The sequence below is a fragment of the Triticum urartu genome, chromosome 2 (assembly GCF_003073215.2).
Source record: "Triticum urartu cultivar G1812 chromosome 2, Tu2.1, whole genome shotgun sequence".
Lineage (NCBI taxonomy): Eukaryota > Viridiplantae > Streptophyta > Magnoliopsida > Poales > Poaceae > Triticum > Triticum urartu.
Genome location: NC_053023.1, coordinates 6,150,852 through 6,164,842, shown reverse-complemented (window position 1 = coordinate 6,164,842; position 13,991 = coordinate 6,150,852). Strand labels below are relative to the sequence as shown.

At 45.3% G+C, this 13,991-nt stretch overlaps 1 protein-coding gene across 1 annotated transcript; it reads left to right on the top strand.

Annotated features, from left to right (window-relative positions):
* The first annotated feature begins 11,783 nt into the window (after positions 1 to 11,783).
* On the top strand, positions 11,784 to 13,941 carry LOC125540588 (receptor-like protein 52). The gene has a single exon (XM_048704195.1). The coding sequence runs from the start codon at positions 11,835 to 11,837 to the stop codon at positions 13,425 to 13,427; it is 1,593 nt and encodes a 530-aa protein (XP_048560152.1). The 5' UTR covers positions 11,784 to 11,834; the 3' UTR covers positions 13,428 to 13,941.
* The last annotated feature ends 50 nt before the right edge of the window (positions 13,942 to 13,991 follow it).

Below are 13,991 nucleotides of genomic sequence, written 5' to 3'. Positions count from 1 at the left end.
CACCTTGCCATCCTTCTTATCCACCAAATACTTGGGGCAGTTCCGCTTCCAATGACCAGTCTGCTTGTAGTAGAAGCACTCAGTTTCAGGCTTAGGTCCAGACTTGGGTTTCTTCTCTTGAGCAGCAACTTGCTTGCTATTCTTCTTGAAGTTTCCCTTCTTCTTCCCTTTGCCCTTTTTCTTGAAACTAGTGGTCTTGTTGACCATCAACACTTGATGCTCCTTCTTGATTTCTACCTCCGTAGCCTTTAGCATTGCAAAGAGCTCGGGAATGGTCTTATCCATCCCTTGCATGTTATAGTTCATCACGAAGCTCTTGTAGCTTGGTGGCAGTGATTGGAGAATTCTTTCAATGACGCTATCATCTGGAAGATTAACTCCCAGTTGAATCAAGTGATTGTAGTACTCAGACAATCTGAGCACATGCTCACTGGTTGAGCTATTCTCCTCCATCTTGTAGGCAAAGTATTGTTAGAGGTCTCATACCTCTCGACACGGGCATGAGTATGAAATACCAATTTCAACTCTTGGAACATCTTGTATGCTCCGTAGCGTTCAAAATATTTTTGAAGTCCCGGTTCTAAGCCGTAAAGCATGGTGCACTAAACTATCAAGTAGTCATCATATCGAGCTTGCCAAACATTCATAACGTTTGCATCTGCTCCTGCAATTGGTCTATCACCTAGCGGTGCATCAAGGACATAATTCTTCTATGCAGCAATGAGGAAAAACCTCAGATAACGGATCCAATCCGCATCATTGCTACTAACATCTTTCAACATATATTTTTCTAGGAACGCATTAAAATTCAACGGAACAACAACACGGGCCATCTATCTACAATCAACATAGACAAGCAAGATACTATCAGGTACTAAGTTCATGATAAATTTAAGTTCAATTAATCATATTACTTAAGAACTCCCACTTATATAGACATCCCTCTAATCCTCTAAGTGATCACGTGATCCAAATCAACTAAACCATGTCCGATCATCACGTGAGATGGAGTAGTTTCAATGGTGAACATCGCTATGTTGATCATATCTACCATATGATTCACGCTCGACCTTTCGGTCTCCGTGTTCCGAGGCCATATCTGTTATATGCTAGGCTCGTCAAGTTTAACCTGAGTATTCCGTGTGTGCAACTGTTTTGCATCCGTTGTATTTGAACGTAGAGCCTATCACACCCGATCATCACGTGGTGTCTCAGCACGAAGAACTTTCGCAACGGTGCATACTCAAGGAGAACACTTATACTTTGATAATTTAGTGAGGGATCATCTTATTATGCTACCGTCAACCAAAGCAAGATAAGATGCATAAAAGATAAACATCACATGCAATCAATATAAGTGATATGATATGGCCATCATCATCTTGTGCTTGTGATCTCCATCTCCGAAGCACCTCCATGATCACCATCGTCACCGGCGCGACACCTTGATCTCCATCGTAGCATCGTTGTCGTCTCGCCAATCTTATGCTTCTACGACTATCGCTACCGCTTAGTGATAAAGTAAAGCATTACAGGGCGATTGCATTGCATACAATAAAGTGACAACCATATGCATGGCTCCTGCCAGTTGCCGATAACTCGGTTACAAAACATGATCATCTCATACAATAAAATTTAGCATCATGTCTTGACCATATCACATCACAACATGCCCTGCAAAAACAAGTTAGACGTCCTCTACTTTGTTGTTGCAAGTTTTACGTGGCTGCTACGGGCTTAGCAAGAACCGTTCTTACCTACGCATCAGAAACCACAACGATAGTTTGTCAAGTTGGTGCTATTTTAACCTTCTCAGGGCCCAGGCGTAGCCATACTCAGTTCAACTAAAGTTGGAAAACTGACACCCGCTAGCCACCTGTGTGCAAAGCATGTCAGTAGAACCAGTCTCGCGTAAGCATACGCGTAATGTCGGTCCGGGCCACTTCATTCAACAATGCCGCCGAACCAAAGTATGACATGCTGGTAAACAGTATGACTTATATCGCCCACAACTCACTTGTGTTCTACTCGTGCATATGACATCTACGCATAAAACCAGGCTCGGATGCCACTGTTGGGGAACGTAGTAATTTCAAAAAAATTCCTACGCACACGCAAGATCATGGTGGTGCATAGCAACGAGAGGGGAGAGTGTTGTCCACGTACCCTCGTAGACCGAAAGCGGAAGCGTTAGCACAAGGCGGTTGATGTAGTCGTACGTCTTCACGATCCGACCGATCAAGTACCAAACGCACGGCACATCCGAGTTCAGCACACGTTCAGCCCGATGACGTCCCTCGAACTTCGATCCAGCTGAGTGTTGAGGGAGAGTTTCGTCAGCACGACGGCGTGGTGACGATGTTGATGTTCTACCGACGAAGGGCTTCGCCTAAGCACCGCTACAGTATTATCGAGGTGGACTATGGTGGAGGGGGGCACCGCACACGGCTAAAAGATCAAACGATCAATTGTTGTGTCTATGGGGTGCCCCTTGCCCCCGTTTATAAAGGAGCAAGGGGGGTGCGGCCGGCCAAGGGAGGAGGCGCGCCGGAGGAGTCCTACTCCCGTCCCACAGGGAGTAGGACTCCCCCCTTTCTTAGTTGGATTAGGACTTGGGAGGGGGAAGGAGTGGAGGAGAAGGAAGGAAGGGGGCGCCGCCCCCCTCTCCTTGTCCTATTCGGACTAGGGGGAGGGGCGTGCGGCCCAGCCCTTGCCTCCTCTCCTCTCTTCCACCTAGGCCCACTAAGGCCCATTAAGTTCCCGGGGGGTTCCGGTAACCTCCCGGTACTCCGGTAAAATCCCGATTTCACCCAGAACACTTCCGATATCCAAACATAGGCTTCCAATATATCAATCTTCATGTCTTGACCATTTCAAGACTCCTCGTCATGTCCGTGATCACACCCAGGACTCCGAACAACCTTCGGTACATCAAAACCTATAAACTCATAATATAACTATCATCAAAACGTTAAGCATGCGGACCCTACGGGTTCGAGAACTATGTAGACATGACCGAGACACGTCTCCGGTCAATAACCAATAGCGGAACCTGGATGCTCATATTGGCTCCCACATATTCTATGAAGATCTTTATCGGTCAGACCGCATAACAACATACGTTGTTCCCTTTGTCATCGGTATGTTACTTGCCCGAGATTCGATCGTCGGTATCTCAATACCTAGTTCAATCTCGTTACCGGCAAGTCTCTTTACTCGTTTCGTAATACATCATCCCGCAACTAACTCATTAGTTGCAATGCTTGCAAGGCTTAAGTGATGTGCATTACCGAGAGGGCCCAGAGATACCTCTCCGACAATCGGAGTGACAAATCCTTATCTCGAAATACGCCAACCCAACATGTACCTTTGGAGACACCTGTAGAGCTCCTTTATAATCACCCAGTTACGTTGTGATGTTTGGTAGCACACAAAGTGTTCCTCCGGTAAACAGGAGTTGCATAATCTCATAGTCATAGGAACATGTATAAGTCATGAAGAAAGCAATAGCAACATACTAAACGATCGTGTGCTAAGCTAATGGCATAGGTCATGTCAATCACATCATTCTCCTAATGATGTGATCCCGTTAATCAAATGACAACTCATGTCCATGGCTAGGAAACTTAACCATCTTCGATTAACGAGCTAGTCATGTAGAGGCATACTAGTGACACTATGTTTGTCTATGTATTCACACATGTATTATGTTTCCGGTTAATACAATTCTAGCATTAATAATAAACATTTATCATGGTATAAGGAAATAAATAATAACTTTATTGTTGCCTCTAGGGCATATTTCCTTCAGGGCAGGGGGGTAGTTCTCTCAAAAAGAATTTGTACAATTTTCTAGACATAACAGCAACACCCCCCCCCCCAATGAAACACAAGGGGTTTGCCTGGCTTATGCTCATGGGCAGAATCAACGCTAGAGATTTGGCCTTAAAAAACACTAGAGAGACATTTTGACATTGGTGAAGACCACACATGCATGATGTCCACGTCAGGCTCCCTTGAAACAAACAAGCATTTGTTCTTCACTTCTGATTTTAGTACTGCTTGCACGAATTCACTGCGCATACAGTGGGATGATGCTTTGGGACTCCAAGAGATTTCTGAGGCTACCGATAGAGACTGACCCCATCCATCGTTCAAAGTGATTACCATATTAGTTGCTTAGAACATTTGGAATTAGAGAAACCTATGCTATTTTGATGGGGTTGAGGCTTCTATTCAAGATTGGAGTCGGTTGCTAAGAGCTGATCTAGAGATTCGCAAATTCAGGGTTAATCCTCACATTGCTACCTTCATTGAAACTCATTCCTAATCTTGAATTGTAATCATCCCCTTTGGGTCCTCTTTTCTGTTTTTTTGGTCCTTGGACTATATAACCTTTTTGTAACTTTTAAAATTTTAAGTAACAATTGGAGCCCCCCTTGCTATTTTACCTGCTAAAAATTTAACAAAAACCATCTCATCACTGATAACTATGGTTTATGGATCAAACTAGGAAATACAAAACTAACACATAAGTTTATGTTTGTGTTTCTGACACGCGGTGTTTTCCGGCTCCACGAATGTAGTGAGATCATGCTGCCAATGGGTTGTCAGACTCATCAAAGCATTCAAGAACTAGTATGAAGAAAAAACTAGTAAGCAACCACGTTGATGACTATTAGATAACAATATCCGCATAAACGTGTCATAAACACTAGAATTTTCTATTTGCTTATATCTAAAGCATATACTAGAAACTTGTATTGGGACATTTTTTACGTCACATGTTTTGGAGACCCGTATTTAAATATTGAAGGATATTAAAATATCCACAAACAGCCATAGAAATACACGTATTTTTTAATAATGTTTTAACCACGGTGCAAATTATTACTTTTAAACAATGGATATTTAACCCGTATACAAGTTAAATAATTAGTAATTAAAATAAAAAATATATACAAAAATAATGATTTATATTATAGTTCAATAAACTAAATCAAAGTGTAAGAGTTTGGTATAAATTAGCACTTCCAAAGTTTTGATCTCTTTGAATCTAGAAATTATCTTTCCCTCCCCTATCACTACTAATACTACTGGGTATGTGTCATGAAAGAGAGGGGGAGCTTATATGGAAGAGGGATAGGATTGAGGATTGGCGGATCAAAACGAAAGGGGTGGATTAAAGCAGTCTAGTGAGAGAGTTGCCCGTGTTGCATGGCACTCCTTTGGCCATAGCTTTCAGCTGCCATGCCACACTCACGCGTCACCTAATCATTCATTAGGTCATCATAAACGCGATTGCTAGCAAACCAACAATTGCTACAAAAAATTAAGCAGAAAAGCATCATAAAGATAATTGGTAACCCAAAATAACATAATCATATAACCAGAATATCCATCACCGCGTTAGAAATCTAGTTGCCCACCACCCCAAATAGCACAACATTCACGTGACTAACATAGTCATGGTAGTTTAGTGTGTCCGACTAGTAGTTGCACTTAGTGCCAACACATTCACAAAGGCATTCAGCGAAGAGAGCTAAGATTAGCAAATTACGATCCAACACACACAACGGTCTTGAGTTGGTGAAGCAGACATCACCCAAGCAAAGAGAACAGAAATAATAGATCATCGCAGCTTACGATCGAAGGCAGCCAAAGAGTCTTCACTTGGTGAAGGAGACAACGCTCCAGCGAAGCGGGCGCACGACCGCTGTCATGTCCAGCCAGTCGTACACCCCGCACTCCAAAAAACCAGTGGCAACCTCTGTTGGGTAAGCCAGGTAAGTCTCGTCCGCCAGCCTCGGAACGTCTCTGCAACGCCGGTGGAATGCTCTGCAGACTAGCGCATAGCAAGGTCCTGACCGAGCCAATTGAGTCAGTTGCCTGCCTTTGCATCCTTTTCAACCTGTTAAAGCTCCTGCATCAGCATCACCATTTTTGGCCTAAACGGATGAGAAGCGATCACACGAAGCATCCTTATCAGTCCTTGAGCGTCATTCTACTGCATTGTTGTCATGGACATGAACACATTAATGACTTCAAAATTCCATCTTACCATGTCACCCCACCGATGATGCCCAGCCGTCGTGTAAGGGACGAACTTCAGCAGCTTGTTCCGCAGGACTTGCACACCATTAGCTTTATCGCTGGTCACCAAGCCAGCCGCAGGCAGGTTATGGAGAACGATGAGCTGCAACCTCTCGTGCACGATGTTGTACACGTGGCGGTAGAAGACCGCCTTGTTCTACTGAGGCATTAGGGCGGGATAGCACCGCAGGACCTCCACGATCTTCTCGTGGTTGATCATCTCGTTTGCTAGACGAGTGATGACCTTGAGTATGGGAGGCATAAGATGTGCTGCCAGCAGACCCTAAGACTTCTGAATGAAATCCTCCAGAAAGACGACATCTGCTTTGCCCCTCCAGGCACGATCACTCCTCTGGCATTCAACTCCTTGAAGCCAAGCACCATGCATCGGGGAAGCAGCACGGCATTTTCTTTCATGGAGAGGCCTTTTGTGGACAGTCCGCAATCATGCACGCGGTCGATTAGGTGGATCCTGGAAAGAATGAACTGGTTACCGTCATCCTCGGTGAAGTGCGGGTAACTCAGACTCGGAGCAAAGAGACGGTCGTCGGGGATGGCATGTAGCAGCGGGCTCCTCTTGAAATGCTCAATCGTATTCTCCACTTTTAAGTCAATGAAGAACCTCTCGCCATCCATCCCGCTGCAAAATAAATGCATGTTGTTTAGTGACAATCATGTAAAAGAAAAATATACATGCCAACCACTAAACTAGTAGGTGCATATGATGACAGCGAGGTAATCTCACTGAATTAATTCACTTGTTAGACATTGATATGTCTCCAACGTATCTATAATTTTTGATTGTTCCATGCTATTATATTATCCATCTTGGATGTTTTATATGCATTTATATGTTGTTTTATATGATTTTTGGGACTAACCTATTAACCTAGAGCCCAGTGCCAGTTTCTGTTTTTTTCCTTGTTTTTGAGTTTTATAGAAAAGGAATACCAAACGGAGTCCAATTGACGTGCCAATTTTTGATGTTTTTATGGACCAAAAGAAGCCCCCGGAGTAAAAGAGTTGGGCAGAGTTCCGAGCCATCCACGAGGGTGGAGGGCATGCCCTACCCCCTGGGCGCGCTGCCCTATCTCGTGGATGACTCGGAGACCCCCCTGACGTGAGACCGAAGCCAAAAATTCCTATAATACAGAAACCTCCAGAAAATAACCTAGATCGGGAGTTCCGCCGCCGCAAGCCTCTCCAGCCACCAAAAACCAATCGGGACCCTGTTCCGGCACCCTGCTGGAGGGGGGATCCATCACCGGTGGCCATCTTCATCATCCCGGCGCTCTCCATGACAAGGAGGGAGTAGTTCACCCTCGGGGCTGAGGGTATGTACCAGTAGCTATGTGTTAGATCTCTCTCTCTCTCTATCTCTCTCGTGTTCTTGATTTGGCACGATCTTGATGTATCGCGAGCTTTGCTATTATAGTTGGATCTTATGATGTTTCTCCCCCTCTACTCTCTTGTAATGGATTGAGTTTTCCCTTCGAAGTTATCTTATCGGATTGAGTCTTTAAGGATTTCAGAACACTTGATGTGTGTCTTGTGTGGGATACCCGTGGTGACAACGGGGTATTCTATTGATCCACTTGATGTATGTTTTGGTGATCAACTTGCGGGTTCCGTGACCTTGGGAATCTATGTATAAAGAGGGAAAATTAGCATCAAATTCCTGAACATCCATCATGGTTAATATATTGTCAAATGGACAGTAAATCCAGGTCACTATATTGTCCCTGCTTTTTCTTTTGCCAAAATTACTTTTGAAATTCTTTCTCACACCATGGATGGTAAAATGATTGGCTTTTCTGATGAAGAGGCAACATAGATAATTTTCACTTGTGCTCTAGTTTTGCCTCCCAGTTCTGTGTGCCTTGATGGAATCCCAATTAGGCAACATGTATGGCGCCCTTGAAATTTGAACCCAACTTTGGTCATAATTCTTTTTTTTATAAAATAAAGATGAGTTATGTGCAAAAATAAATATGCTAGTACTAGACGGAAATTCGAAGGAGTGCTCGTCCTCGCGTGGTAGCGGTATCGTGACCCGCCCGTCATTCTCGAGATATGGAACCCGATATGGCCGTGGCACAGGCTTTGCCGTTTTAATGTATGCATGTGGCGGCCCATGAAGTTACCCAACTAACAGCCTGGTCATGTACCATCATACCACAAGGTATCTAAGGCTTGTCTCAAAGAAAAAAACAAGGTATCTAAGGCTTGTCTAAAAAAACGAGGTATCTAAGACAGTACCGTTTCCCCTCAAAAGAAAATTCCAATGCAGTACTGTCGGTGCCATGCTACAATTTGCATGACTTATGTGCTCAAGTTCCAGTAGGTCGAGCGTAAATACAGTAAAATTCCCAATTCTCATTGTAGAACGTAACCACACCGGAAATTGCAAAATTCAAAATTTGGGAAAATTCATATTTTTATATTTCAAAAAATTATGAAAAAAGTTACAAGGATACATGAAGGCATAATGCACAAGTGTGTAAATTTTCAGGACGAATTAAGTTGAAATGAGGGTTGTGCAAAAAAGACTATCTGACGCTTTTTTACACGTGATACTATTCATCCTCCCAGACCATTAGTTTGTCTTTTTTGTACATGTCGCATTGCAGCGTATTTCATACTAATATTTTACATACAAGTGTTGGACCGCCGACCGGCTAGCCCGACATGGACTGCCGCACAAGTCCCAGTGCCCCCAATTTGTACCCGCGGTATTGGCCTGACGATGTGGTTGTTCATCGTCTTCATGGACGGGACACCTGCTAACCCTCTAACCATACCAACGGGATAAACTTGAGGAGATAACAGAGAACCACAGCAAACCCATGAAAATCATCCAAATCGCCAAGTAGAGATGCACAGCATGTGGTCATGACACCAAATACCAGGACTCTATGTATACGCCTGTTTATGCATGAACGACAATCGAACCCTCAACACTAAGAAACATGCCTTCAAAGACAGACACGAACCCTGCACATAGGAGATGCATTTCATTATTTCTGACAAAGGCATAGCACGGCATGACAGGTACAATTAGGGTCTACACAAATCAGTCTGTTCATATGCAAAGCAGCAATCGCTGCGAGCGCCACATCCACATAATTTGAAATTATGACGACCAAATTACCTCTTTGTGCAGGATGGTTCCTGAGGGTCGTCCCTGCCCGTTGACTGCTCGGAATACGCCGATCGAAGGGCATTCGGCTTCATTCACGGTGCCAGCAGTTCCTGCCCGACCTCACCAATGCTGGACTCGGACGCTGCGTACAACGGATCTGCCAGCGGCGTGATCTCCCTAACCCCAAACGGCTGCGGCGTGCTCTCTGCCTCCAATCGCTGGCGGTGGAAACCTAACAGAAGACCGCACCGAATAAGGAAGAAGCTACCAAATGATTCAACACCAGCGGAATCAAAATTGAGTTACGAAAAGAATACCTGTCGACCGAATCCAAGAGGAATTCCGATCCACATCCGCCCATCGCCATGGGATTGACTTCTCCATCGGGAAGTGCAAAACCGACCTAAGTGATGGGTTTTAATTTTGGGATCACATTCAACGACGCCGTTCCCCACATTCGTCGGTACATGCATGCCTCCCCCTCCTGTACCGTGAGAACATGATGTTATCCGCGGTAACTCCAACGCACGACGTTGTCCTTGGGCCCCAATTTTTCTTTCGTAGTACCGCAATCGTGTTTCCTCGACCAATAAATGCCGACGAGACATGCGAGCCATACCATTGGTCCACGAAAGAGCTTTGCTACATCAACGGACTAATACGGGGCTTTACGGGGCTTGGCACCCACCCCCACCAGTTAGAATCAGGGAGGGGCCGATTAATTAGGAGGAAATGTTAATTAGCCCAATTAGAAAAGGACAAATCAGCAGATCCGTAAAGGCCTGTTGATTTATCCCGTGTGTGTAGCATTTTTGGTCCACGAAACGGGTGCATGTGAGCCCGTCCGCGTTATCGCCGCTCTCCGTACTAGATTCTTATTTGCAAAAGGTTTCCAACTGTATAATTTCCATGACGTATATATCTTGTATTTGTAGTAGCAAAATTTATAGTCAAAATTCAGCTCAAATTTCGACAGATTTGGATGGAGGGAGTATTACATGTGCGTGAAACACTAGTGCTCAAGTGTGAATGATATTACTAATGCGCAAATAACCGACCAAACTAAGCATCGTTGGTCATGTTTTCACACAATAGACTCTGCTTTCAACTCAGGAATTAAAACAAAACTGATAGCATAACACTAGTGCTCAAGTGTGAATGATATAATCTTTTTTTCTTTCTACGTAGATTCTTCTGTTAGCATAACAATAGCATAGTTCAAACTTCCAATCAAACAATTGTTTATAAGCAGCAAATCTCAAATAGAAGCTGGAGTGCTCCAGAATAACACCTTGGATAATATACAGTACCATCAGTTCAACTAAGTTCACTCCTACTAAGTGTACTAAGTTGACTTAAGGAAAAACCGAAGCTGGATGCTGGGCAAGATTTCATACCATCTATTCCTGGGTTCAGGTGAGTCCTCGGTCTGCTCTCCCTCTCTCTGAGATGGTCGGGCTATTGATCCGCATGTTTGGTAATGGTTCAGCAAGTTTAATTTTGATAATAGGATCATTACCTACCTATGCTCGGATTTTGAGTTGTTAATGACAATCATCAAATAGAACAAAATGCTCAGCTGCCTGTGTAGTGCCGGTACGTGTAGATAGAACAAGTGATATACCCCCGCAAAAAAAAAACAAGTGCTATAGATCCTGTGTGTACTTTGGGGCAGGCATCATGTGCCGGCAGTTTTTCAAGATAAGTTGTGGATGCTTTTGCACGTGAAGAGTGGAAGTGGATATCCAAATTTTACTTGTAGATGCAGGCTGTTTTTCTTTTCTTCTAGTTGTATGAAATGTTAGCCCGCATTTACTTTGGGTTAGAGCAGCCATACGTGCATGCAGCCACGTCCCTCCAACATAGCAGGCAGAAGCAAACAAGGCCGCCGGCTGCCGCTGTGCAGCTCCAGATGAGGTCTCCTGGCAGATCGACGACGACCCGGCACAAACGCGCCCTATTACAAACGATCCATGCATGGTGTTGTTCCTTGACTTCACTGTTTTACTGTGACGAAAATCTGAAGAGAGAATCCTCGGCTACGCAGTTGCTATTTAGATGCACATATATTGATGATGACGTGATTTCTCTGCTATATATAGTGAACCATGTATGGTTGTTGTCCGATAAAACTGAAATCTCAAATCAGTTTTATTGTGTGATAGTAGAAATCGCCACCAAGAATGTATAATAAGTTCTAAAGGATTATAAGTTGTACCTCTCAAGATATTAGCATATGTCTACCTCATTTAGTTTACGTCAAGTGTGGTGTCTCCGACGACCGACCGACGCATTTGCTATCTAAATAATGCACCTACATTGATGATGATGTGATTTTTGTGCTATCGTGTGAACCATGCGTACACTGTGGTTGCTGTCTGATATTTACTTCTGTTGTGTGGTAGTAGAAATTCCCACCGAGTACTGGAGTATCCCGCTCCATTCCAAGTAAGATATTTGCATATGTGTACCTCATTTACTCGAGCAGACGACCCACGACTCTAGTATAAAGTCTGCTTGGGTATATGAGGCCAGCAGCAAGCTCCACTCGCCACTCCCCATTCCCCACCTCTAGGGCAGCGCCTTGCCACACAAAATAATGTCGACCACCCACCTTATTGTGCTCCTCGGCTTCCTCCTGCTGGCCGGCACATCGAGCTCGCAGCCAACCTCCGGCGACCTGGCCACCCTCCTAGCTATGAAGAAACAATGGGGAAATCCCATGCAGCTTGCGTCGTGGGACCCTGTCTCCAACGCCGACCACTGCAACTGGACCGGCGTGGTCTGCGGCGGCGGGGAGGACAGACGCGCGGTGACGGGGGTATCCTTGTCGAAGCTAAACATTACCGGCCAGGTGCCAGAGTCGGTGTGCGACCTACCTAGCCTCACCCGCTTCGACCTCTCCTACAACAATCTTACCGGCAGCTTCCCCGGCGTCCCGCTCTACGCCTGCTCCCACCTCCGTTTCCTCGACCTCTCCAACAACAGCTTCCACGGGGTCCTTCCGGATGATATCAGCCGCTTGTCACCGGCAATGGAGCACCTCAACCTGTCGAGCAATCACTTTTGGGGCACGGTGCCGGCTGCCGTGGGTGGGCTGCAAGCGCTGAGGTCTCTGCGTCTTGACACTAACCAGTTCACCGGGTACTACCCAACTGCCGAGATTAGCATGCTTGCCGGGATCGAGCAGCTGACGCTTGCCTTGAACCCATTTGCGCCAGCGCCGGCGCCCCCCGAGTTTGCCAAGCTGACCAACTTGAGCTACCTCTGGATGTCCAACATGAACATGACCGGCAGCATCCCAAAGGCCTACTCCAGCCTGGAGAATCTCATGTTGTTCGCTATGTATGGTAACAAGCTTACCGGTGAGATCCCGGCATGGGTCTGGCAACACCGAAAGCTCCAGCTCTTGTACCTATACAACAATACACTCACCGGGAAACTGCCACGCAAAATCACGTCGGTGAATTTGATAGAGCTTGATGTGTCATCGAACAACCTCACCGGAGAAATACCGGACGACTTTGGTAGCCTCAAGAACCTGAGCATATTGTTCATGTACTCCAACCAGCTCACCGGCACAATTCCAGCGAGCATAGCGAGGCTCCCCAATCTCAGGGACATCAGGCTATTTGAAAACAATCTCTCCGGCGAGATCCCGCGGGAGCTCGGGAAGCACTCGCCCCTAGGCAACCTCGATGTCTGCAACAACAACCTCTCTGGCCCGCTTCCGGATTCACTTTGCGCCAATGGAAAGCTCTACGAGATCGTCATCTTCAAGAACCACTTCTCTGGCATGCTCCCGGAGAACCTTGGCGACTGTGTCCTGCTGAAGAACATCATCCTCTCTTACAACCGCTTCTCGGGCGAGTTCCCCGCAAAGATATGGTCATTACCCAGGTTGACCACTGTGACGATAGATTACAATGGTTTCACAGGGACTTTACCAGCTAAGTTATCCGAAAACATCTCACTGATTGGGATTGAGAACAACAAGTTCTCTGGGACCTTTCCAACATCAGCAACCGGGCTGTCTGTGTTCAAGGCAGAGAATAACATGATCTCCGGCGAGCTACCGGCGGAGATGAGCAAGTTTCCCAACCTTACAGAGTTGGCGATGTCCGGCAACCAACTAACTGGTTCGTACCAACATCAATCATTTTGTTGCAGAAGCTTGAGTATCTCAACCTGAGCAACAACAGCCTGTCTGGCGCAATCCCATTTGACAACCTCGCGTTGCTTCCATCTCTGTGGTCAATTGATTTGTCCAGGAATGAATTCACTGGTGGCATACCAATACCACCAATCAATGTGTTGAAGAAACTTGAGTATCTCAACCTGAGCAACAACAGGCTGTCCGGCGCAATCCCATTTGACAGCCTCGTGTTGCTTCCATCAATGAAGCACCTTGATTTGTCCAACAATGAATTCACCGGTGGCTTATCTTAGGGATAAGTAGCTTTTTCTATAGAGAGAAAAAGGGAATAGGTACCATGTGAAGGAACGATATAATTTCAAGTTCACAAGTGTACAAACAGATTTGGCGGTGGTCGTGTCTCTATCAAGTACGATGGGAAATTAACCTGGTTAGCAGGTCGTGTTTCTACCAAGTATCTTCTAATAAAGTGTAGTATACTCCCTCCGTCCGGGTTTATTAGGCTAGTCATAGTGGGAGTAACTTAGAAAGTAACATAGCGCACTCCAAGAAATTTTTGCTTATGTGGCATGTAGTTAATGAGAAGTGGTAACATAATAT

Bases quoted from the DNA above. Each gene is read 5' to 3' on its own strand.
- LOC125540588 (XM_048704195.1), top strand. From the start codon at position 11,835: ATGTCGACCACCCACCTTATTGTGCTCCTCGGCTTCCTCCTGCTGGCC.